This window comes from Gymnodraco acuticeps, unplaced genomic scaffold, assembly GCF_902827175.1.
Source record: "Gymnodraco acuticeps unplaced genomic scaffold, fGymAcu1.1, whole genome shotgun sequence".
NCBI lineage: Eukaryota > Metazoa > Chordata > Actinopteri > Perciformes > Bathydraconidae > Gymnodraco > Gymnodraco acuticeps.
The window spans coordinates 872441-897419 of record NW_022991286.1 but is presented as its reverse complement, the minus strand read 5'-3'; the positions used below and the strand labels follow the sequence as shown (position 1 = coordinate 897419).

Genomic DNA, 24979 nt, shown 5'->3' with positions numbered 1-24979 from the left:
AGGTATATTAGAACCTGCTGCTAGGCCTCACAGAGGAGAACACCAATCACATGCCACACCAAACATTTTAGCATATTTATCTCAAAGAATACTGGCCCAAACTAGATTATTTTAAAGCTCTCCCAAACCACTACATCCATGTGTGGTACTTCAACCTAAACAAAATGTGATTTTGATGAGCCCCCATGTCACGCCCTGGCTCAAGGATGGACAAAAGAAGGAGACCACACATGATTCCTTTCCAATTAAAGTACATTTATTTGGGGCAGCAAGCAAGAGCTGAGGCAGGAGATCGAGCAGGTGCAGGAGCAGGAGCAAGAGTTGGGGATTAGGCAGGTTGTAGGCTAGTGGTTCTGGAAGTTAGCAGACTGGCAATCAGAAGTATTAATACAATTCCTCTGTATCACACTCCTTAGGCCGTTACCTACTCTGAAGGGAATGATGACGTGTATTTACGCTCAGATTTATTCTCTTCGTTTGGTTACCCTGAACTCCATTAAATCTCTTTGGGAAACAGAACTTGGGGAGGAGATTTCAGAAGAACTTTGGGAAAAAGCCCTTGCTAATGTACACAAATATTCTATTTGTGCTAGACATGGACTGATTCAGTGCAAAGTAGTACATCGCACACACTTCACTAAGCTCAGGCTCTCTAAAATATATAAGGAAGTGGACCCAACTTGTGACAGATGTAGCCAAGCACCGGCGAGTCACACACACATGTTCTGGTCTTGTCCGGTCTTACACTCTTATTGGACTGACATCTTTAGATCACTGTCAGAAATTACTGGAAAACCGGTCGCTCCTAATGCTATGACCGCACTGTTTGGTGTAACCCCACCCACATGGCCACTCTCTTCGCTGGAGACAGCCTTCATAGCCTTTGTTACCTTACTAGCCAGACGCCTGATATTGCTCATGTGGAAGTCTCCAACATCCCCTTCACACACCTCGTGGTTAAAATAAGTCCTAAATTCAGCCAAACTCGAGAAAATAAGGTGCATACTGAGGGACTCCTTGGGGAAATTCCACAAGATGTGGAACCCCTTCTACAAGTATATATGGGAGCTGGACATGCCGGATGTCTCTGTACAATAGGGTGGTGGACCTGCGGTGTTAAACTGTGATTAGCGGGCTGACCAACAAGTGCTGTGTTTTTATTTTATTTGATATATTTGGTCTTTTTGTTCCATTTATACACATTATTTTATCTCTAAATTGCATTATGGTATTAATAATGGACAGACTCAGAGCCTTTAGATTCTGACTTTGTTTTTTTGTTTTTGTCCTGTCGCAGTCCATTTTTTGTTTTGTTTTATTCATTTATTTTTTGTTTTGTCTTTGTTTTTTTATCCTGTCGGACTCAAATCACACTGTTGTCATCCTAACTTGTTTGCCAACTACTTTTTTGTTGTCTGTCTGGCTGTTTGTTGATAAAAAACTAAAATAAAAAGTTTTTTTTTTTAAAAAAACATCCTGGTAAGGAAATGATTGGCCATACCCTTGTGGAAGCACCCTGCCCTGCCAACTTCAGAGCTGCCCCTCTGCACTTTGTACTGGGAGCTCTTTACCACCCCCGTACACACAAACAAGAGGGTAGCACAAATCATAAAGTTCTTTCTCAATATTACCATCTGCTAAGACCATGGTTTAAATAAATGTTTTTCCTATTGGTCAGCGGTCGGCAACCTGCTTCTCTTTAGCCCATCTGAAATGGCTCCCTATAGCTTTGATAACTTATAACAATATAGAAGAAATACTTTTTGGACTAATGTAACTCCTCTTGTAGTTCGAGGTGCACTGCAACACTGAAAAAATAAAAAAAGTCTTAATGTTTTGTCGACTCAAATAGGCTGTCCGTCACATCCTACTACGTCTTCCTGCTGTGTATTTTTCTGCAGGTGGCGTATCCTGAGTTACAGCCCCTGGCCTCGCTAAACTAATCTTGCATGAATCCAAAAAAGAGCGAAAGATATTGAATTCGGAGCTGTGAAAGCTCAGCGGAGCAAATATTTTTTCAGGAAGTCGATCAAGTCTTTAAACTCAACAACTGCTGATTGTTTTGTGGCTGCTTGCGAGATAATAAGGTTTGGAAATATGTTCAAAGCCGGAGAAACGTGAAATTGTTCATAAATAAGACTTTAAAGACCGTAAAGAACAGGGTCATTAAAATGGCAATATTTCAGCTCCAGCATACTCTGTGATGAGTTTAATGTAAACTATATTAAACACACAGCACTGTTATACGGAAAACACATATTGCTGTGCGTGAGGGAATGTAGGCAAACTGAAATGGTTTAAAGTATTAATTAAAAACATACTGGCCTACTTTTTATATGTACTCTTTATACCCTATTAGGCTGCACGTATATGTCAGTCAGTTTTTATTGTATGTATTCAACATATGGGGAGGAATCAAAATATGTATTATTTTGTTTAATCTCCAAGCAGGACTGCCTCCAAATGCCAATGTATTTTTATCTCATATTCATAAGAGTTGAGATTTTTCTTTTGTCATAACAAAAATAGCAAAAAACAACATATTTCTTTAATGACATTCTTTAATAAATGCATCAAACTGTATATTTTGTATATATAGAACTATATCTAAAACTTTATAATCTGTGTTATCGAATATGCTCTAGACACTTTTGTTTTTGTGGTAAAGGGGGCCAAATGGCTCTTGTGATAGTAAAGGTTGCAAAGCCCTGGTGTAGGTTTGGTTTACTGTAAACATGTGTTACTGATCAAAGAATCAAAGTTCCGAATACCTCACCACCTGAGTGTCGCAATTATGGTCTCTGACCTCATCAGGTCTCAGGCCTTTTCCGCACTACGGCCTGAGGTTTTCTTGAGCATATAAACATATGCATTTGTCTTGTGTTTAAATGTACTGTTACATTATTACAATTTCGAAAGGGGTGCAGAAGTGTAGGTAATTTCACTCTGATGACTCCAATACCTTTGTTATTATATTTATACCTTACATGGTTTCAGCTGAGTTTCAAGTAAGAAATAATTGCTGTTGGTCATGACTGTTACCGTCGATAATTCACTCCCATTTTATTTACTGTTTACAGGTCAAATATATAACTGAAGTGTGACAATCAAAGACATTTATTTTTCTATCCTTACAGTGACACCGTAAATCATCTTAAATACCCTTATATGCGGGTCCAGTTCCTAAGATACAAAAAAGTTTAGTTTTATTGTTGACACTAAGCAAATTGTGTGTGCTGTAACTCATGACCAGTATTGACAGTTCACAAATGTTTGCTTCCTGTAAATGGTCTACTTTGGCCCTAGACAAAATCAAACAGCCTGGCTGGTTAAAGGGCAGTATTGCAGAACTCAACTACAGTTACACTGATCACCCAATTGATTTTTGAAAAAAGTACAGCCCAAGCATCCTGATATCAACCTAGAAGACAATGCTTAAAATCTGCGTAATATCCTCAAATGACATATAAAGTGAAGCAATATAAACACCCGTGAAATCTAATGAAATAGCTCTACAATACTTAGATGTAAAGCTCACAAGGTTCTGTTTAACTGAATAAAGCAGTGCATAGTCCATGTTATTACTAGCTTATTATAATTCAGATTTTGTCAAACAATTTGTCAGTTTCTACTTCACAGTTTAATTTGTATAGTTGTAAAATAACAAACGTTTTTAACTCTGAACCTACACGTTTATGCTAATAGCTAGTTATATACCGTTAGCCAAAAAGGGTGTGTGTGTGTGTGTGTGTGTGTGTGTGGGCATGTGTGGTTGTGTGTGTGTGTGTGTGTGTGTGTGTGTGTGTGTGTGTGTGTGTGTGTGTGTGTGTGTGTGTGTGTGTGTGTGTGTGTGTGTGTGTGTGTGTGTGTGTGTGTGTGTGTGTGTGTGTGTGTGTGTGGTGTGTGTGGCCTAGCATTACTATACTTGTGGGGACCTAAATCTGTTTACACAGTCACGTGTGGGGACTCGCCTCCCTTATGGGGACAAATTGGAGGTCCCCATGAGGGGAATCATTAATTTTAGGGTGAAGACGTGGTTAAGTTTAGGATTAGGGTTAGGGTAAGGTTAAGGGTAAGGGTTAGGGTTAGGCATGTGTTGGTTATGGTTAAGGTTAGGATAAGTCTCCAGGAAATGCATGTAAGTCAATGTAATGTTCCCTGAAGTGATGTATACATGGGATGTGTGTGTGTGTGTGTGTGTGTGTGTGTGTGTGGTGTGTGTGTGTGTGTGTGGTGTGTGTGTGTGTGTGTGTGTGTGTGTGTGTGTGTGTGTGTGTGTGTGTGTGTGTGTGTGTGTGTGTGTGTGTGTGTGTGTGTGTGTGTGTGTGTGTGTGTGTGGGGGGGTGGTTGAGTGGGTGGTTGAGTGGGTGGTTTTGTTGTGTGTAGGAAGAAGGGGTGGGTTTCTCTATCAGGGGCTATTTAACGGAGGCTGACTCAGGATCATTGCAGTCAGTCATGGGTCATCCAGGGATTCAGATGTGGGGGCGGACACTGTGTGTCTTCTTGAGCTGGATGTGTGTGGGTCCAACAGTAGCAGGACCGTAAGTACTGTCTGATTCGAAAATGAGTGTTGATTAAAGACTTCCTTCATAAGTATCAGTATCAGAATCAGTGAGATATCTACTGTGTGTGTGTGTGTGTGTGTGTGTGTGTGTGTGTGTGTGTGTGTGTGTGTGTGTGTGTGTGTGTGTGTGTGTGTGTGTGTGTGTGTGTGTGTGTGTGTGTGTGTGTGTGTGTGTGTGTGTGTGGTGTGTGTGTGTGTGTGTGTGTGTGTGTGTGTGTGTGTGTGTGGTGTGTGTGTGTGTGTGTGTATTTCTGTGGTTGTAGGCAGTACATGGTAGCCATTCCTGCAGTTCTTGAAGCTGGAGCTGAGACCAAATTCTGTGCGAGTCTCCTGCAGCCCAACGAGACTCTGGTGATGACCGTCACTCTGATGTCGGAAGAGACGAATACAACCCTCATCCAGCAGACGTCCAGTGAAGACTTTCATATCTGCACTCAGTTCACGGTCAGCTTTCCAGATTTGATTCATTTGTACAATGTAAAAAGGTTGTCTTTAAAATGCTAAATGTTTTGTTGTGGAGTCTAAATTAGCTTTCATCCTTCATACAGTTATACATATACACTGACACACACACTCACAGATTTGTAACACAAAGCAAACTATATAAAAAACTAAAATGGGCTTAAATGACTAACGCTTTTGTAACACAGAATACATTTTTGCTATTAGCTTTTTTCAAAGATCAAGTGAGATCAAGTAAGTTAAGTTCTCATACGTTTTTTCTCAGTAAGAGGTAGAATAGTACAACATAGAATATAATATAATTCCTTTATTATCATTGCAACAGGTACAATTCAATCATTTGAAGGCTCCCTTTGTGTCTACATTATATTTTCTGTCACAGACTCCTTCAGTGGAAGATGATGTGGTGCAGGAGTTCCAGGTGGAAGTACGAGGCGACACATTTTACTCAAAAGAAGTCAGGAAAGTCATGATCAAAAGCTATCAACCAATGATGTTTATCCAAACAGATAAACCAATCTACCTTCCTGGACAAACAGGTAACGTTGAGCGAATGATCTATGATGTTGTTAACTGTTGGTACCCGGGTTCCCCTTTACAATCAATAGCATGCAGCAAGGAGTAAACAATTAATTTGTATAAGAAATGTCCCGCCCCTTAGCCTGTCACGTACAATGTGTTGGAGTGCTAGCCAATAGAAGAGTGAGTGTTACATTTACCCAATACCATACTACCATATTTGAGAAGAAAATGTGTGTGCCCCAGTATAAGAACACACAGTATGGGTAAAAGTGACTGAAGCCCAGAGACAACATGTGAGTCTGGTAAAGTGTCATTGGCACATTTCCCTAATTTAGCTTAATATGAAAAACATGTTGGTTGCATTCATGGAAAAATAAGAGGATAAGGGCCACATGTGATTTTTTTTTTTAGATCTGTCCAAAAGCTTGCACAAAACAAAAAATATGTCCCTACTCCTCTCCCGTAAAAAAGATAACTTAACATAAATATGAAAAAAAGAATGTTAACAGGGAAACATTAGCTTATATAAAACATGAGTTTAGCACTAAAAATGTTATGTTGGCATTTATAATAAAGTATGCGTCCCCACATTCTGGATATCAAAGTAATATAACACGTTAATTCAAATAGCTAGTTATATACCGTTAGCCAAAAAGGGAGGTTTACTTTTTGGGAAATTGTTGTTTCACTGATTATAATTATTAATGTCAAAATAAAATGATGTAATGTTTTGAGTTGACAGAAGATCAGTTTCACAACCCTTTTAGGATGTGAAACACTGTTGTAGGAGAGCTGTAAAAGCTTTATGTAATCTTTCTGCTTTTTTATCAGTGAAATTCAGAGTCATCTCACTGGACACCAAGATGAGACCTGCCCAACAGATGGTGAGTGTTTGAGAAATCGTTCCTAATATCTCTTTCATGAAACACATTTTTAGTGATTACGTTAAATGTGCGGGTTTTTATTTGTGCCACATTTGGAACATTTTGTTACGCATAATCCTATTTGAATTGGTAATGACAGTGAAACTATTGACTGTGACTGTCTTTGAACACTGAATGATGAAAACAGTACAAACCAGCTGATCCTTTAACAGTTATGTTTCCTTTTTGCAGTATAATACCATCGAAATTGAGGTAAGAATACAAATATACATGAATACAAATATAAAAATAATACATGAACTGGTAATATAGTCTGAAGGTGACAAGTTTGATTATTTAGGAACACTTTAAAGCAAGATGGTCGAGTTTACTGATTTGTCTTTTAGACAATCAATCTGTAAGCTCAAAGATATAACTGAAGTGCATATATCCTCCATATATCAATCAAATGTAGTGTGAACAAAGCTCCACTTACAATTTCAAACTACCTTTATTGTAATTGAAAGACAACATGAGGCTAATTTCCTGTATTTTCAGTTTGAATACCTGCGCATACAGTATCGTATATATCTAACAAACATCTTTACTTTACCTGCTTTTCACTCTGAGAATCAACAAGTACAATTCCTCTGCCATCTTGTTTGAATGAAAAAAATAAACAATCAACATTCTAATTTTGTCATTTCTATTCAGTTTTTTATGTCTTATATACATACTTATGTTGCATTGTTGGAGGAGCCAGGGAATTAAGATTTTCATTGTCATACACTGTAGCTGACCCTGTAGATGACATAAAACCTTTGAATCTTAAATCGTGAATGTTGTTCCAATTTACCCTTTTTTGTATAGGATGCTAACAGGAACAAGATTGGACAGTGGCTTAATGAAACATCTGATAGTAAAATATTGCAGCTTTCTTACGCCTTGAACCCCGAGGCTCGTGAAGGATCCTACCAAGTTACTGTGTCAACTGGGTCTAATAAAATATATCACAGCTTCAAAGTGGAGAAATATGGTAAGGTATTGTTTTAAGCCATCCATTACAATCCATTAGTAATGAAGCAAGAATGCTAATGATCCTATTTTGTCATCAGTTTTGCCTAAATTTGATGTTAAATTAACTGCATCTGACGAAGTAAGTATCGATCAGGAAGAAATCAAAGCGGAAGTTTGTGCAACGTAAGTAAAAGCTCTTCGCTCATTTGCTCTTGAGTAGTTCCAGCTTGGTGAGTGAATGGGTCTTTTCTAAACACAGTTTTCTTATCAACCTAATTAGGTATACATATGGACAGCCTGTGCCAGGCAGTGTTAACCTAGAGATGTGCAGACATTTTAATAGCTACATTGAAAGAAGCTTTGTATACACCCCGGAAAATCCAGAGGGAGTCCCTGAAATATCCGCCCCATGCTACAAGGAAACAAAGAAGGTACAGTTGCTGAGGCGACAGTCTCATGTCCGTCTAAAATGTGCACCTTACATATCTACCTCCTACAGAATGTTTATATATTGTATTAAGTTGTATTATTCAAACACGACATACCGTGCACACTTACTGTAACACTACATTGGACTAGATATATTGTCATCTACGTTGTCAGTGTAGTGTACAAATTGATGAGCATATCAACTGATTAATCACAATGGATATCGTAGTTTCATTGTAAAAAAAAGTGAACTCAAGCTAACTGATTATCTTGGGAGCTGCATTTCACAAACGTCACCAGCAAATAGAGTTTCCTTCTTAATGCATGGATATAAAGAGAACTGGATACAGCGTCTGAAGCTAGCCCGTTCATTCCTACAAGATTTGCTCTGTGGCGCTCAGTGGCCCAAAATGGAACTACTGTAGATTAAAAAACAAAAATAAATAAATCTGTTCTTGGTCCCATAGATAGAGCATGCACATTTGATATTTCTTAAGCCCCGCCTCTGATATCCAGCTTTCGACTCAGTCAAATTAATGCAGAAGGAAAATAACTCTAGATTCGTCTTTTAGCACATTTACAACTTTAAGACCCTTATGATTTATATAGGGGCTATACAATTACTGGGTAATTGATTGTAAGACAATTTGAAAATGTCTCTTTCCCAATGTAAGTCAATAGATGAGAGCAACACATCTGGGTACTTTCCCTCTACGCAAGGCCATGCCCCTTTTTGGATGAAAACACTGGCTATCATTTGACTGGTGCTAAATACAGATTCTGAAGTTTTCGCCGATCACATAAAAAAAACTATAATACCGCGCCTTTTTTTATCGACAAGGAGCGCAGATATTATGTTCAGACAAGCAAATAATGAAACAATGTTATCGGAGATTGATGAACGGCGTTGATTTGTTGGGCGTTGATATAAATCAATAGGGGAACGATGTCTTGTTTTTACTTAAGCCCCAAGCCTGTTTTTCAGGTTTCAGGCTCGAAAATGACATTCCCAGAACAAATGACCATATCTTCCCTTCTAAAAGGGTTAAATTAATAATCTTTTTTCTCAAAGTAATGATAAACCTGTGAGTTGGATGTAGAAAAGTCAGAATAAATATAGATGTTTTTTATTTTAAAGAAAATTCAGATTGAATATGGTAAAAAACTGTAAATTATAGTGTCTGTCCAAAACATATTTTGTACTTATAGTGAAAACTAACCTTGGATGATGGGTTAGTAGACTAAAAGCTTTAGGAATCCAAAGTACAACATATAATAAGTACCCTGTATCAAGATTGATGCAAAACAAGTGATATTTGACCTTTTTAGACAGATTTAGCAAAAAAAACCTATTCTGGGGCCATTTGGGTGGATTTTCCATATCTCTGGCCCCCCTTTTTCGATTTTAACATGCGACATCTCTTTCTGACCGTTAGAGCCAATATAATCGAAGGGAAATCGTCCCGCACACACTCATGTTAAATAAACGTGATGTCTTCGCGTATTCAATGAAGCTACAGAGCGTAGGAATGGCCTGCTCTACTATTTTAAAACGGAATTGAAGTTTTATTGCTTATAGATGATCAGAACATTTCAAAGGGGACACAGCCACATTGGATATTAACCTATGCATTAACTATATCATCGTTGTTATCGTTTTAATGCAGTTTAGACCAGACAAAGACGAAGGTAAGCCATGTTAGCGTTGTGGGCAACCTAGCGCCAATTTTTTTGCTATACGTTTTTTTTTGATAACGTCGCGAGTTTGTATCTTTCAGTGTTGAGGTGGGCACCGTTAGATTCTGTCTCTCCTTGCGATCATAAAATGTGTGTTGTAGGTGCACCTAGGATAAGTATTAAGGGAGCTAGGAGTGATTTGCGGTGCAGTAATAGATTAGCATTTTTCGCTCGGGGCTAATTCAGAGGCTCACTGTTAGCATTGTGTGTTTTAGTTTGTTTTTTTTAAATGAAAAAGATCAGTTAAATTACTTTTTTCCCGTTATATGGATATAAAATATTCATAGTTTATTAAATATTAAGGTTCGTTAGACGTTGTTTCCTGCAAATGACGCGATTTCGGCCCCGGAACCGGGTCCGTGGGGCTTAAGAGGTTTTAAGTGGGCGGAGGACTTCATTATGTCGTGGACAAGAACATAATTGTAGCACCACCATTTGGCCACTACTAAAATGTGCTTCAACGGCCAGCACACTTCCTGGGGAGTTGAAGTAGAAACACAATCCAGAATGTATTTGATTGTATTTCATCTATATTTTTGTGCTTTTTAGACGAACAAGAAAGGCTGTGCCAATTTTATCTTCTCAATGTCAACTTTCACAAAAGTTGCACAAAAAGTGCTGCGAGATCAGTTAAAACTCAGTGCCAAAGTGGAAGAGGAGGGCACAGGCAAGTTGATCTATTTCTTCATAATTTGATCCTACTCTTGATGAATATATCTAATTTAAACACTATAGAATTCATGTATTTGATATGGAGCATCCTTCTACAGGTATTTCACACCAACAAGAGAAGGCTATGGATATTTCATATGTTGTTGGAAAGCTGTCCTTCACTGACACACCCAAGATTTATGACCAAGGATCCGTTGTGGAGGGAAAAGTGAGTGCATCTTGTCTTCACTTCTTCAGGGTCATGCAACCAAATTGTTCTGAAATGCCTTCTCAGTAATATCACTTTTTTCTTTACAACAGGTTAAAGCAGTTTATTACAACAATACACCCATTGCTGACATGCCGGTGTATCTTTTTGAGGGTGAAAGGTGGTCAGCACGTTGGTTGCAGAATCTTACCACTGACAGCAATGGTGTTGCCCCTTTCAATTTCAGCACCGCTAACCTACATGGGGACATCCATATCCAGGTAAATAGGAAAATAACCATCTTGTATAAAATAACCATCTTGTATCCAACATATCACAGCATAAAACAACCGAAAATCAATTCTTCAACATAGTTTTTTCTGTTGTCTAGCTAAGCAACACACCAACATTGGGTTACGCTCCTTATAGAGTGGCACATTACGAGACTGGAGATCAAATAGTTTCGTTGGCCCAAGTCTCTTCTCCTGATACTAAAACTGTCAGCTTCCTGGAGATGAAGAAGAAGGATAAACCGCTTCCATGTGACAAAGAAGAAGACATCTTTATCCAATACACTGTGGTTGGAGAGGCCAAGGGCTCAGTGGATATGATGTATCTCGTGAGTAAAACAAATAATTTTTTTTTTTTGAATTATATATAGTGTAATACTGCCCTGAGTGACAGACTTTTTTCCCACTCGTAAAAAAAAAGGCGTATTCGCCGTGTGACTGCATGTGCCGAACCGTGACGTCCGAACCGTGACGAATACGGATACCGTTACACCCCTAATATGCTCCCAATTTTGATAATGCTGCATTCTCTAACAGCTTGCTGAGCAAAATCCCATGTCTTAACACCCACCTTGTAATACTGGGAGGGGACTTAAACTGTGCTATTGACCCATCCTTAGACCGCTCTTCTCCCACCACGTTCTCTCCGTCCACTATGGCAAGGTCATTTTCTGACTTTATGTCTCTGAATGGCCTTGCCGACCCCTGGAGATATAATAATCCTCAGTCTCGTGATTACTTATTTTTCTCTCATGTACATCATTCTTTTTCTCGCATTGACTATTTTTTCATTGACCATAAATTGCTGCCCAAGGTTACCTCTTCAGAATATTTACCAATCATCATCTCTGACCATGGTCCTTTAACTCTGGACATATCTCTGTCTACTCAACCTCGTACACCTTCACGGTGGAGATTCAATTCACTCCTGCTCTCTGATGCCAAGTTTTGTAGTACAATCTCCACTGCCATTGATGACTTTCTGTTTTCTAACAAGACAAGCTCCACCTCCCATTCTCTCTTATGGGAGTCGCTCAAGGCCTACCTCAGAGGGCAAATAATCTCTTATGCCTCACATTTTAACAGGACCCGTAGAGCTAGGCTGGACGAGCTCTCTAAGGCGATACTTGAGATAGACCGCCAATATGCTTCGACCCCGTCCCCAGATCTTTCTAAACAGCGCCTGAATCTCCATTCGGAATTCAATCTTCTATCTACTCAAGACGCAGAGCGTTTGCTACTGCACTCAAGGGGAACATACTATGAACATGGCGATAAGGCTAGTCGATTGCTCGCGCACAAATTAAAACGCAAAGCAGCCTCCCGATTAATTCCTAAAATTCTAGACTCCTCTAACAACTTGACCTCTGACCCAGCACAGAATAATGATGCCTTTAAAAGTTTTTACTCTACCTTGTATAAGTCGGAGATGCCATCAGACACCACCAATATGACTCAGTTTTTGGAAGAATTGACGATTCCCTCAGTTCCACTTGAGGTTGCGGATGACCTTGATTCCCCTCTCACTCTTGATGAGGTTATGCAATCCACCAGGTCAATGCAGAGCGGTAAGGCCCCAGGACCTGACGAGTTCCCTCCTGAATTCTTGAAAAAATGTGATGCTAAGTTGGCCCCTCTGCTTTTAGCCATGTACAATGAATCGCTTGGTAATGGCTCACTTCCACCCACCTTGACGCAGGCTTCAATAGCTCTCCTCTTAAAAAAGGATAAGGACGCGACTCTGTGTAGCTCTTATAGGCCGCTCAGTCTCCTTAATGCTGATGTCAAGATACTGGCTAAGGTCTGGCTTAGTCATACCAGAAAATCATTTCTGAGGAACAAACAGGCTTTATACAGGGGAGATGCTCATTTTCGAATATACGTACACTTTTCAACATAATTTACTCTAAGCAACCCTCCACCCTTCCTGAGGTGGTTGTCTCTGTTGATGCCGAGAAGGCATTTGATCGGGTAGAATGGGGATACTTATTCTCTGTCCTTAAGAAATTTGGATTTGGGAACACATTATGCTCTTGGATTCGCCTTTTGTACTCTTCTCCCCAAGCTAGTGTATGCACCAATGATACTCATTCAAGCTATTTTGCCCTTAGACGTGGTACACGACAGGGTTGCCTATCCCTATCCCCTATACTGTTCGAACTGGCTATTGAACCACTTTCTGCGGCTCTACATGTCTCTACCTCTTTCCGGGGGGTGACAAGGGAAGGCAGGGAACATAGGCTATCTCTTTATGCAGATGATTTACTGCTTTACATTGAGAATCCGGTCGCCTCTATGCCCTCTGTTGTCACAACTCTGGACAACTTTGGCTCTTTTTCCGGCTACAAGCTCAATCTTCATTACATTATTACATTACATTACATTGCATTTAGCTGACGCTTTTATCCAAAGCGACTTACAATAAGTGCGTTCGACCAACAAAATACAAACTTGAAGAAAACAGAATCATATAAGTACATCAGGTTTCATAGAGCAAAAACATTTCAAGTGCTACTCAACTGGCTTTAGATAAGCCAGTCCTTTATTAGTATATAAGTGCTTTGTTAGTAATTCTATCGCTCGAAGTGGAGTCGAAAGAGATGAGTTTTCAGTCTGCGCCGGAAGGTGTGTAAGCTATCTGCTGTCCTGACTTCAATGGGGAGCTCATTCCACCATTTTGGAGCCAGGATAGCAAACCCACGTGTTTTTGCTGAGGGGAACTTGGGTCCCCCTCGCAGTGCGGGTGCAGCGAGCCGTTTGACTGATGCAGAGCGGAGTGCACGTGCTGGGGTGTACAGTTTAACCATGTCCTGGATGTAGGAAGGACCAGATTCATTCACAGCATGGTACGCAAGTACCATTGTCTTGAAGTGGATTCTAGCAGTTACCGGAAGCAAGTGAAGGGAGTGGAGGAGCGGCGTGGTGTGGGAGAATTTAGGAAGGTTGAAGACCAGACGAGCAGCTGCATTCTGGATGAGCTGCAGAGGTTGGATGGCACATCCAGGTAGACCAGCCAGGAGGGAGTTGCAGTAGTCTAGGCGTGAGATGACGAGAGCCTGGACCAGAACCTGCGTGGCTTTCTGGGTCAGCTGGGGTCGTATCCTCCTGATGTTGTAAAGCGTGTATCTGCAGCAGCGGGTTGTAGCAGCGATGTTTGCAGTGAAGGACAGTTTGTTATCTAGGATCACACCCAGATTTCTTGCAGTCTGAGTCGGGGAAACAACAGAGGTGCCGATGTTGATTGTTAGGTCAAGAGTGGGACAATCTTTACCCGGAAGGAAAAGCAGTTCAGTCTTGTCAAGGTTGAGCTTGAGGTGGTGAGCAGACATCCACTGAGAGATGTCAGCTAGACAAGCAGAGATGCGTGGGACGACCTGGGTCTCTGAGCGGGGAAAGGACAGAATTAATTGGGTGTCGTCAGCGTAGCAGTGGTATGAAAAACCATGCGGGCTAATGACAGATCCGAGCAAGTTTGTGTACAAGGAGAAGAGGAGGGGACCAAGAACAGAGCCCTGAGGGACCCCTGTAGTTAATTGACAAGGGTCGGACTCCGACCCTCTCCATGTAACCCCGTAGGTGCGGTCTTTGAGGTATGAGGTGATGAGGGAAAGTGCAGAGCCTGAAACTCCAAGTTCTTGGAGAGTGCGAAGGAGGATCTGATGATTCACCGTGTCGAATGCAGCAGACAGGTCCAGAAGGATGATGACAGAGGAGAGGGATGCTGCTTTAGCCGTGTGCAGTTCCTCAGAGAGAGCAAGGAGGGCAGTTTATGTGGAGTGACCTGCCTTGAAACCAGACTGGAGCGGATCCAGAAGGTTGTTCTGATGGAGATAACAGGAGAGTTGTTTAAAGACAGCACGTTCAAGTGTTTTAGACAGGAACGGGAGGAGAGAGACAGGCCTGTAGTTTATAACATCAGACGGGTTGAGAGTGGGTTTCTTTAGGAGAGGGTTTACTCTTGCCTCCTTGAGACTGTTTGGAAAGTGACCAGAAGTTAGAGAAGTGTTGATGAAATGGGTGAGAAACGGTAGAATATCAGGAGCGATAGTCTGAAGGAGGTTTGAAGGGATAGGGTCCAGAGGACATGTGGTAGGGTGGGCAGAGGTAATGAGGGTAAGAACCTCACTTGGAGAGAGAGGGGGAAAGGAGGTTAGTGTGTGGGTGAAAGGAGGGTCTGGTGACCCAGCAGTGAGTAAAGGTGAGTCAGAAAAAGAAGAGCGAATATCATCAACCTTTTTTTCAAAGTGGTTAACAAAGTCGCTGGACAGAAGGGAGGAGGGGGAATGGGCTTTGGGGGGATCCAAGAGGGTGGAGAAGATTGAAAATAGTTTTTTGGAATAGGAAGATTGGATCTTATCTTGAAAGAAAGTGCTTTTTGCCTGAGAGATCGAAGAGAAAGAGGAGAGGAGAGCTTGATAGGTTAGGAGGTCGTCATGGTGTTTGGATTTCCACCGTTTCCGCTCTGCTGCCCGAAGGATGGTTCTATTAGCACGCAGTGCGTCATTTAGCCAGGGAGCAGGAGGGGACTGACGAGCCTGCCGAGATGTGAGAGGACAGAGATAGTCCAGAGAGGATGAAAGAGTAGAGAGGAGAGTTTCTGCAGCAGAGTTTGGAGGCAAGTTTCTGTCACATCTTATATATATATATTATATATATTATAGGGACGGGTGGCGCAGTGGTCTGTGCATCCGATCATTAGATCAAGGGGGAGTGCTGGGGAACTCCAGTTCGAAACCCGCTCCTGCCGCCACTGTGTCAAGCCGTTGTGTCCTTGGGCAAGACACTTCACCCGGATTTGCTCCTGTGGGTATTGTCCACAGTACATGTATAATACCAATGTGTACCTGTAAAAGCGCCTCGATGTCTTCGAGGCGTGAAGATGGACGGTGTGGCGCAGTGCGCTGTGCAATGATCATCAGATCAAGGGGTGAAACCCGCCGCTGCTGCGTCTGTAAAGCCGGTGTCCTTGGGCAAGACACTTCACCTGAACTTGCTCCTGTGGGTATTGTCCACAGTATCTGACCATTGCATGTATCATATATGTAAAGCGCTTTGAGTCATTGATAAAGCGCTATAATAAATGTAAGGAATTATTAATGACATCTTCAAAAGAGTGAATGCTTCCCAATAAACACAACTGCACTACAGCTCCTACAATCCGATCTGCCCTTTAAAATATGCCACTCTGGTTTCACCTATCTTGGAGTAAAAGTAACTCGCTCATAGGGGTTTCACAACTACCAATATTTACTAGTCGACACGTTTTTCAAAATAGCAGTCGACTAGTCGTTACGTCATAATAAAGACACACAAAGAGAGGTGTACAACTGTATTTTATATTGGAACTCATACAGTTACATTAAACACTGCATTTTAATTTGTGTTACATGGCTGAGTAAATAACAAACAGTAACTGGACTCACCAAAATCGACAGCAAAAAACTCTGTTTACTGAAATGCCACGTAAATACAGTGCGCAACAGCGCATTGCGCAACACTCGCTGTCCTCCACGATAACGTCCACCTTTCCAGATTTTTGGTTTGCGTTGAGGAACACCAACGCATCGACATGTGAAGGAAGGAGGCTTGACCGCTTTCGGGTGACAGTGTTGCCTGCCAGGGAAAAAACCCTCTCACTCGGGGTCCCTGTGGCTGAAATAGCCAGGTAGCTCCTCGAAAGCTTGGCTAAACGGGGACGCGGTGCGCGTTTTCTGCCCACCACTCCAGTGGGTTATCCATTGTGGGGATATGCAGTGTCCGCTGGCAGTAAACCCTAGCTCATCATCCGCATCACTGTAGACCCGTTTTTTCTTGCTGCTCGTCTGCCTCTGTCCAGTGCTGACGCCGGTCCGTTGCTCACTGGTGCTAGCATTACTGCTAGTGCTAGCTGTCGGCAGCGGGTGTCTCATCTTCAGATGGTTGCGCATAGCAGATGTATTTTTGTTGTACTTCAGTACAGCTGTACACAACTGACACTTCACTGTGGAGTTGGTTACATCTTTGTTGAAGTACTGCCATACATAAGAATGTCGGACGTGTTTTGAAGCATTTTGCAGCACCTCGTTTACCTCAATTTTTTTCACGACTAGTTGACTAGGGCCTACAGCGCCGACTAGTGGTAAAGGTAGTTGACTAGTCGACTAGTCGATTAGTTGGTGAAACCCCTACTCGCTCATTGTCCGCCTTGTTCTCTGCAAAATTCGCTCCCCTCCTCGTTCAAATGAAATCAGATTTCCAGAGATGGGCTAACCTACCTCTATCGCTGCAGGATAAATGCTGTCAAAATGAATAGCTTACCAAAATGTCTGTATTTGTTTCAGACAATCCCACTTTATTTACCTAAATCCTTTTTTAAATCTGTTAATCAAGCTGTCACTACATTCATCTGGGCAGGTAAGGTGCCCAGGCAGGGTCAGTAGATCCCTACTTCAACAATGCAAACTAAGTGGAGGTCTTGCGCTACCTAACTTCTTGTACTACTACTGGGCAGCTAGTTCAAAAACTACCATTCTGGCTGTGTGCTCCAGATGTGCCATGGTGCCACCTGGAGGCTCACTCCCTCACCTCGACTTCGCTACCTGCTCTTATCTGCTCTTCTCCCCAGTCAAGCCTCTCTCGCTTTACTAGTAATCCCATAGTCCTTTCTACACTGAAGATTTGGTACCAATTTCGCAAGCACTTTAAGTTTTCCTCTGCATCCCTTCAGGGTCCAGTCGATATGAACCATCTCTTCCCCCCATCTTTAATGGACGGTGTTTTCTCTCTCTGGAAAAGGAAAGGCATAAGGTCATTCCAAGACCTTTTTGTAAATGACACTTTCCCTAGCTTCCAGACCCTGGCTTCTAGATTCTCTTTACCAGCATCCCATCTTTTTCTATATTTTCAGGTCAGGCATTTTGTCTCCTCCCATTTTCCTAACTTCCCCACTCTCCCTCCCAAACAATCCTGGGACGACCTCTTGAAATTAATGCCAGGAGAGAGGGGGTCTATCTCTAAAATCTACTCGCATATTATGTCACTAGATAGAGCAAAACTAAAATGGCTTGGCGGCAGGAATTTAACTTGGAACTACCCGAAGACTGGTGGGATAGGGCAATTGACAGAGTGCGAACTTCCACCTCATGTGCTTGCCTTGGGCTCGTACAGTTTAAAGTTTTACATAGATCACACTTTTCCAAATCCCGGCTATCCAAAATATACCCCAATGTAAATGACAAATGTGACAGATGCCATCTATCCCCCTGTGACCTTAGTCATATGTTTGCCCACTGTCCCAAATTGAAAACTTACTGGCAATCAATCTGCAAAACCCTCTCAGATGTTCTCAAGACCACCCTGAAGCCATGCCCCTTAATAGCCATCGTTGATTTGTCCTCATTAACCTCCAAAGAAGCAGATATTGTCTCTTTCACAACCCTCTTGGCCCGTCGCAGGATTCTTCTCAACTGGAAGTCCAAACATCCTCCCTCTATTTCAACCTGGCTTACAGATGTGATGTTCTTTCTTAAGCTTGAAAAAATTAAGTATTCCTTAAGGGGCTCCAAAGAAAAATGTGTCTCAAAGTGGCAACCGTTCATATCTTTTTTTAATGCCCTACAAAAGCTCCCCTCAGATGAGGAACTATAACTTAATACTGGCATAAACAATACATTGCCCTGTATAGGAGGTCATGATGTGGTCCAGGCAATTTGCACATTTTTGCAATTCTATCTCATTATTTTTATTTTATCTTGTTCATTTACTGTATTGATTTGATTCATTCATTTTTGTCCTCTTATATCTCTATCCCTAGACCCTGATCTGATTTAACCTGAACAAATCTCTATGCCTTTTGCGTCGACAGATTTCTCGAATGTATACATAAGTATAACAGTTGTTACTGATGTTATTACCATGCACTAGCGACCATTTTATTGTGTTTTTTTATTTATTTTTTGCTATTGTTTGTATCACCCTCTCTGTTGTGGGTGGGGGTGGGGTGGGGGAAGTGTACTGTGTCTGTTGTTTGTACTGTGATGTAATAAAATGAAAAAAAGAAAGAAAAAAACAAACAAAACAGAAGCATCCAAGGAGAACTGAAATATGTCTCAGTGGGGGCTGAGAAGAGGGCACAACGATATTGGTAAAATACATACGTGAGAGGAATTGTGATGAGCAAGGGGGATTATTTTAGGAAAGCAGGAATAAGGGAGGGTGTCAGGAGGCAGTAAAAACAAAAATTAAAGAGGACACAGGTGAGGAAGGGGTTAATATAGGGGGAAGGGTGTTCAACCTTGGCCCTGGGATGTTATGAACCCCCGGTGTGAATGTGTCCTCTGTTCAGGATCCAAAAGGGAAGAGTGTTCAAGCCTCCTTCAGCTTCATGTATCAGCCGCATTGTGGCCATTGAACCCGATACTGTGAAGAGTCCCTACATTCCTCATCATTGCTTTTCTGTCAGTTTAATTAAAGCTGTCTGGACCAAAAAAAAAGTCAGAGCTAACACTACCAGCCATGCTTTGTGGTACAAATCTAGTTCTTTGTGACAATTTTCTGAAATTCCCCAGGTCTTATCGAGAGGTGCCATTGTCATGCAAGGACATAACCGCATTGATGTGGAAGATCAATCAGGTGAGTAAAGAATGACATCTTAAAAATCTCCCTTTTAATAAGCATTGCCAAAAAAATCATATGATGAATGATTGTGGTTCATAACAGTTTGGTTGTGTTTCAGTGAATGAGGGCCAGATGTCCTTTAAGCTGGCAGTGTCTCCAGACATGGCTCCAGATATCCAGGTTATAATTTACGCCATCCTCCCCAGTGAAACTGTGATCGCCAACAGCGCCGACTTCTCCATTGAGAAATGCTTCAGTAACAAGGTCAGTTTCAGAAGTTTCTGTTATTTTCAGATGCAAGTGTACAATCAAAGTCAATTTTTGGAGAAATAAAAAATATCACACTAGCTATCAAGTTAACAATCTCAAAACCATTGGTTATAACTCTTTAGGCCCATTTTGCAACACCTCTTTTGTTATCCATGTGGACTCTTCCACCTGCCAAAGTCTGTTCGACTAACAAATTGCTCAAACCTGATTTGTCAATACTACTAGGTTACAAACGGTCTTCAAATGGACTGTGAACTGGACTAAAAGCATAATCCTTCTGCGCTCATATGCAAATATCTCTTTACAGCGATTACCTTAAACCTTATTAAGCACTATTAAGGATTTATAATCCAGGTGCAGTCCTTGCTATACTTACACACAAGACAAAAGATAGTTCATTTTGTGGGTAAAGAAATGATGTTTCTCTAAAGCCATGGCGTGAAAATCAGTGTTAAGTTCAGCCAATTTACAAGGAATGGATTGTTATGTATAATAAGTGCAGCATTGATTTCTGGCTTCCAGCCCACCACCTTGTCACTTCCCAAAAGAAAGCCAATAACCTTAGCAGAGCAGTGATTGGGGAGTGACAATATCAACAAAACCTGAAAACCCACCCATGCCCAAGTTCAGGCTCGGATTGGCCATCAGGGGAGTTGGGACTTTTCCTGCCTTTGGTGGGCCGTTGCCTTCGGTGGGCCGTTGCCTTCGGTGGGTCATTGCCGGGCCATTGCCGGCCGGCTCCGTTTGCTCCACCCCCCCCGTTGACAGTTCATGAGCGTCGAGCTCGCCCCCCCCCACCCCCCGCTGTTGAGAATTCACGAGCGTCAAGCTCTACCTCATAATTTCCCGGTAAAATGAAGTGTCCCAATCCGACCCTGCCCATGTTGCTGTTATTTTTACGAAGCCAGATTGAATTGAAGAATAATTTCTCAAGCTCATCTCCAGAATTATGTTTTAAATTGTTTGCTACTATAATTTAGCAGCAATTTTCCGAACGCTGGAATGGTACACCGCTTGCACTCCACAGGCATTTTGCCCTCGTTTGCTTGGGGCAGCTGCCACTGGAAAGTAGTAATTTGCTGTCTGTCACACAAGCAAGGTCCCCTGATGCATATATCCCCATGAATTATTATTTTTGTTCAGTTTTAATGTACAATGTTTGGCAACATAGCACCACAAACACTTGTATCTGATATTACACAGATGATGTAAGCGTGGCATAGCCACATGGATGTGGTTCTCGGTTCCAGCATAGCAGATTGTTGGTCAGATATGTGAACCAGTTTCAAAGGCCGAGAGCTGGCGTAGTTGCAGTGGAAAAACTGATTTGCAATCAGGCACATGCTCTGAACTGGCCATGGAACCACTTCAAAGAAAATATATGTAATTTATTAAGCGTTGGTAGGACCAACAGCAAGGCCATGTCAGTCCACTAAAGAGAAAATGCTAGCAATGTTGCTATGTGCGGCTCTGGCATGGGGCCATTCCCCTCAGAACCAGAGCATGGAGAAAAGTAAAGGTAAACTACACATTTTTGTCAAGTTCAAAACATTTGAGGTTCTCTGCCGCCACTGAAGTCTCAGGTGAGATGTTTTTTATATGTAAGGTGTCGCTGGAGTTCTCTCCATCCTTGGCCGTCCCCGGAGAGCAGACCATCCTGCAGGTGAAGGCCCTACCAGACTCTCTGTGTGGTATCAGCGCTGTCGACCAGAGCGTCCTCATCAAGGAGCCATGGAAAACTCTGGATGCAGACAAGGTACCTGCTAGAATCAACCACAAATAGATACAAAGTTAATGTTACCTCAGCATTTTATTTTCCTTAATTTGCATTCGTTATGCAGAGGTTCAAGATTTTTCTGATATTTCCTTGTATCGTGGTCAATCATTCTTTATTCTATTATTCTACCAGTTACATATTGTTACCAACTTTCTGTTAACCCTTGTGTTGTGTTCAAAAACTATTACCGTTCATGGTGTTCGCGGGTCAATTTCGACCCATGATTTATCTCAGTCCAAAACACTCAAAAATAATGACTATCATCCAATATTGTTTTAACTACATCGTAACTAACTTATTATGCATTCATAACCGTACAATCCTGTTGTAATTGCATTTTATGGCCCCAAAAAACATTGCACCACATATTTAAGTAAAACATGTGATTCAATGCACTCATTATATTCACTATAGTGAAGACAGTGGATCTTTACGTTATCTGACTATAATAGACTAATATTAGAATACAATCTCCCCAAAAAAAGTTTTAAATTATTGTTACAGTGGATGAAGGGGGTGGGGGTGGGGTGTCCAAAGTCAAAGATGATTCTTGATTGGGCCAAATTTGACCCCGAGTCACCCCCAACAATGCTGCTGGGCAGTGTGCGAACTATACCACGGTCTCCGGGGGAGCCGGGATTTATTTATTTTTAAAGAAATTGCCCAAGGTAAGTTGTTTTTTTCTTTTCGACATGGCAGCAGCAGCAACAATGCCTGGTAAACATGCAGTGCTAACTAAACGAGCTTGTGAGTGAGTGGGTAGTGGGTGGAGCTGCGGGCAGCGTGCAAGCAGGCGACACTTTTTTCATGAATCATAAACTCTAAATATAATTTTATTTCACTTATTTTACACCTTTGAAAAAAAAAAACATGCCCAAAATGGAATTTATTTGGTCATCATATCAGTATTTTAGAGAGCTCCCCCCAAATTTCACAAACCATGTTCCCAGGGGAGCTCATGTCACCACTAGGGGAGCTATAGCTCCCCCTGCTCCCCTCCAGTTCGCACCCTGCTGCTGGGTCTTCCTAGACCCGAACACCAAAATATACACTTTTTTTAGAGACCTTCAAACTTGGCTAAAATTGTCAAAATCAGTTTTGTAGTGTTTATATAGCTATTGTGGAGGGTATCTTGAAGCCTTGTTCCGATTTAAAAAAACTAGAGCGTAGGTATTATATAATGTTAACTTGAAACGGGTCACGGGAGACCCCAACACAACATAAGGGTTAAATGCATCTCAGTAATCCGCAGTTTCTCAATTGTCAGATGGTCATAAAAACAATAAAAATCTTGTGAGAATATAGTGGTGAACCATACCTTTCTTCTCAGATATTCAACTTGTTGCCTGTCAGAAAAGCAACATATGTTCCATATAATGTTGAAGATCGTGTAGAATGCTTGCTCGTGAGACCCAGAAGATACGCTATGCCATTTCCCGATGGAAACCAGAGAGATGATGCTCATACAGTTTTCCAGGTACTAACTCCACAAACAATGATGTTTAATATAGCAATATATGTTGCTGTAGCCCATTTTTTATAAACTTTTCAGTGATTCCTGTATTCATGTATTTAGAATGTAGGTATGAAGATGGCAACAAACCTGGTTATTAGAGTGCCGACATGTCTCAAGTACAGAGGAAGAGAATACCACCAGGGCCATGGCTATGGTAATTGCTTTTCTTGTTCTATTGAGTGACACATACTTAACATTTACCAGCAATCAAACAGGTTACCATGTTTTCTCCTGCTTTTGTTGGATTCCTTTTTTGATTTTTTTAGGTATGCGTCAAGGTTATGACGATAGTCCTGTAGTAGCCAGTATGGAAAGGCAATTAGATTCAGCGCCTGTTGCAAACAATTCTCCTGATGATTCACCAATTGAGACCGTTCGAACTTTCTTCCCTGAGACCTGGATATGGGACCTGTTGGAAGTTGGGTAAGAATATGCAATAAAGAATTGAGTAAATATAATAATTTAAACCAGATATGTATGTAGACCAGACTCCTAGCACACATGAATAGCAAGAAAATTCCTTAATGACGCTGCTCATCTAGTCATGTTTAACATGTTGGCTTGAAGGGAAATTAAAGGGTATTTGTGATTCTATGAAACGTATATTCATCATTTTAGAGACCTTTCTTTTATAATGACGATATGTGCGGAAATATTTTGGGCTAGTGTGCATCATTTTTAGGGTTATGGTTCTTTATTTAGAATATTGCCAGAATTGATTTAGCAAGACTGAACCAAGTAATCGTTTCTAAGTTTTTGAGATCTCAAAAATCAAGGAAATAAAACAATTTCACATATGTAAGTTAGTATTTAAGTATATTTCTCAAGGTCACGGAATCTGTTTGTGTGCTTCTGCTGATCCAGAAAGTCTGGAGCGAAGGATGTGTCCGTCACAGTCCCAGACACCATCACCACCTGGGAGACGGAGGCATTCTGTTTGTCCTCTCAAGGTTTTGGCTTGGCTCCTCGTAAAGAGATCACTGTCTTCCAGCCCTTCTTCCTCGAGCTCAGCCTGCCCTACTCCATCATCCGAGGGGAGCACTTTGAACTGAAGGCAACCGTCTTCAATTACCTGACCAGCTGCATCATGGTAACTCGTGTTTTACTTGCACCAAAGTCGTTACCACAGTGCAATAAAAGTAAGTAAATAGCTAGGTAGCTGCTTTCTATAAGGAAGCATGAGAAAAGGTCCAACATTTCACCCTCCAAACATTGAACTTGTGAAGTCCGAGCACAGAAAATATTCTGTCTCTTGATAAACTGTCTTGTTCCGGTAGGTTCCTTCCAGCTTTGCCTGTACAGATCCTCCCCTCAAAATGTCAACGGACAATTTATTTGTGCATCATACCCAGAGATGGGGTCGTTACTAAAAAAAAGTAATATATTACATATTACTTTAAAAAAAAAGTAATATATTACACTACTTCGTTATTCTCTACAAGTAACTCGTTACTTTACTCGCACGGCCGGCCCGCCCCTCCCCTCCCTATAGGCAGATCACGCAGACTGCTAAAGTTTCAAATGTTCTCTTTAGTTCAGTTTCCATTGTTGCATAATACTGATCCAGATAGCTCCTGAATGTTTTCCTATCTGACCATGGCTGTCCTCTGTCTCCTGCTATCTGTATTTTGTGCAGTATATCTCTGAACGATGGTGATTCCATCGTGCAAATGGGCAACATTTCCTCTACTATGAAGGATGCTACAAGCCTGTCCATCTCTGCTTTGGTTACCGGTCCTCCAAATTCTAAATTTTGCTGCTTCGGAGTCGGCGGCGGTGCACTCACAACATCCTCACTCTGGGTTCGGAGGTCCTTAGCTATTAGCTTCACCTTAGCATGTGTTCTTTGCAGGTGTTTGTTGCGGTTTGACGTGGTGTTTACAGCAGTGGATAACAGCTTCTGGCCTGGACACAGTTTGCACCTCACCGTCACATTCCTGTCTATTCTTCGGACGAACTCAAAATAATGGGCATACCTCCACCCCTCGAAAGTTATCGCTGACTCAGCCATGTTTATGCAGCACTGCACGTGGAGATGTGGATGCAGATTACGTACATATAAACCTGCGGGCTGCGGC

The 24979-nt window shown here is 41.5% G+C and overlaps 1 protein-coding gene across 1 annotated transcript in view; it reads left to right on the top strand.

Moving 5' to 3' along the window:
* The first annotated feature begins 4395 nt into the window (after positions 1-4395).
* The window catches only part of LOC117562152 (alpha-2-macroglobulin-like), a 35730-nt gene continuing 15146 nt past the window's right edge, over positions 4396-24979 (top strand). Inside the window, exons 1-19 of the mRNA XM_034239972.1 lie at positions 4396-4541; positions 4828-5008; positions 5409-5565; positions 6380-6432; positions 6664-6684; positions 7282-7447; positions 7527-7611; positions 7709-7859; positions 10144-10261; positions 10365-10474; positions 10567-10734; positions 10845-11072; positions 19290-19353; positions 19457-19602; positions 21215-21364; positions 22716-22862; positions 22962-23055; positions 23168-23324; positions 23766-23991. Coding sequence (XP_034095863.1) covers positions 4456-4541; positions 4828-5008; positions 5409-5565; positions 6380-6432; positions 6664-6684; positions 7282-7447; positions 7527-7611; positions 7709-7859; positions 10144-10261; positions 10365-10474; positions 10567-10734; positions 10845-11072; positions 19290-19353; positions 19457-19602; positions 21215-21364; positions 22716-22862; positions 22962-23055; positions 23168-23324; positions 23766-23991 — 2508 coding nt within the window. The 5' untranslated portion in view covers positions 4396-4455. The remainder of the gene's footprint in view (positions 4542-4827; positions 5009-5408; positions 5566-6379; positions 6433-6663; positions 6685-7281; positions 7448-7526; positions 7612-7708; positions 7860-10143; positions 10262-10364; positions 10475-10566; positions 10735-10844; positions 11073-19289; positions 19354-19456; positions 19603-21214; positions 21365-22715; positions 22863-22961; positions 23056-23167; positions 23325-23765; positions 23992-24979) is intronic.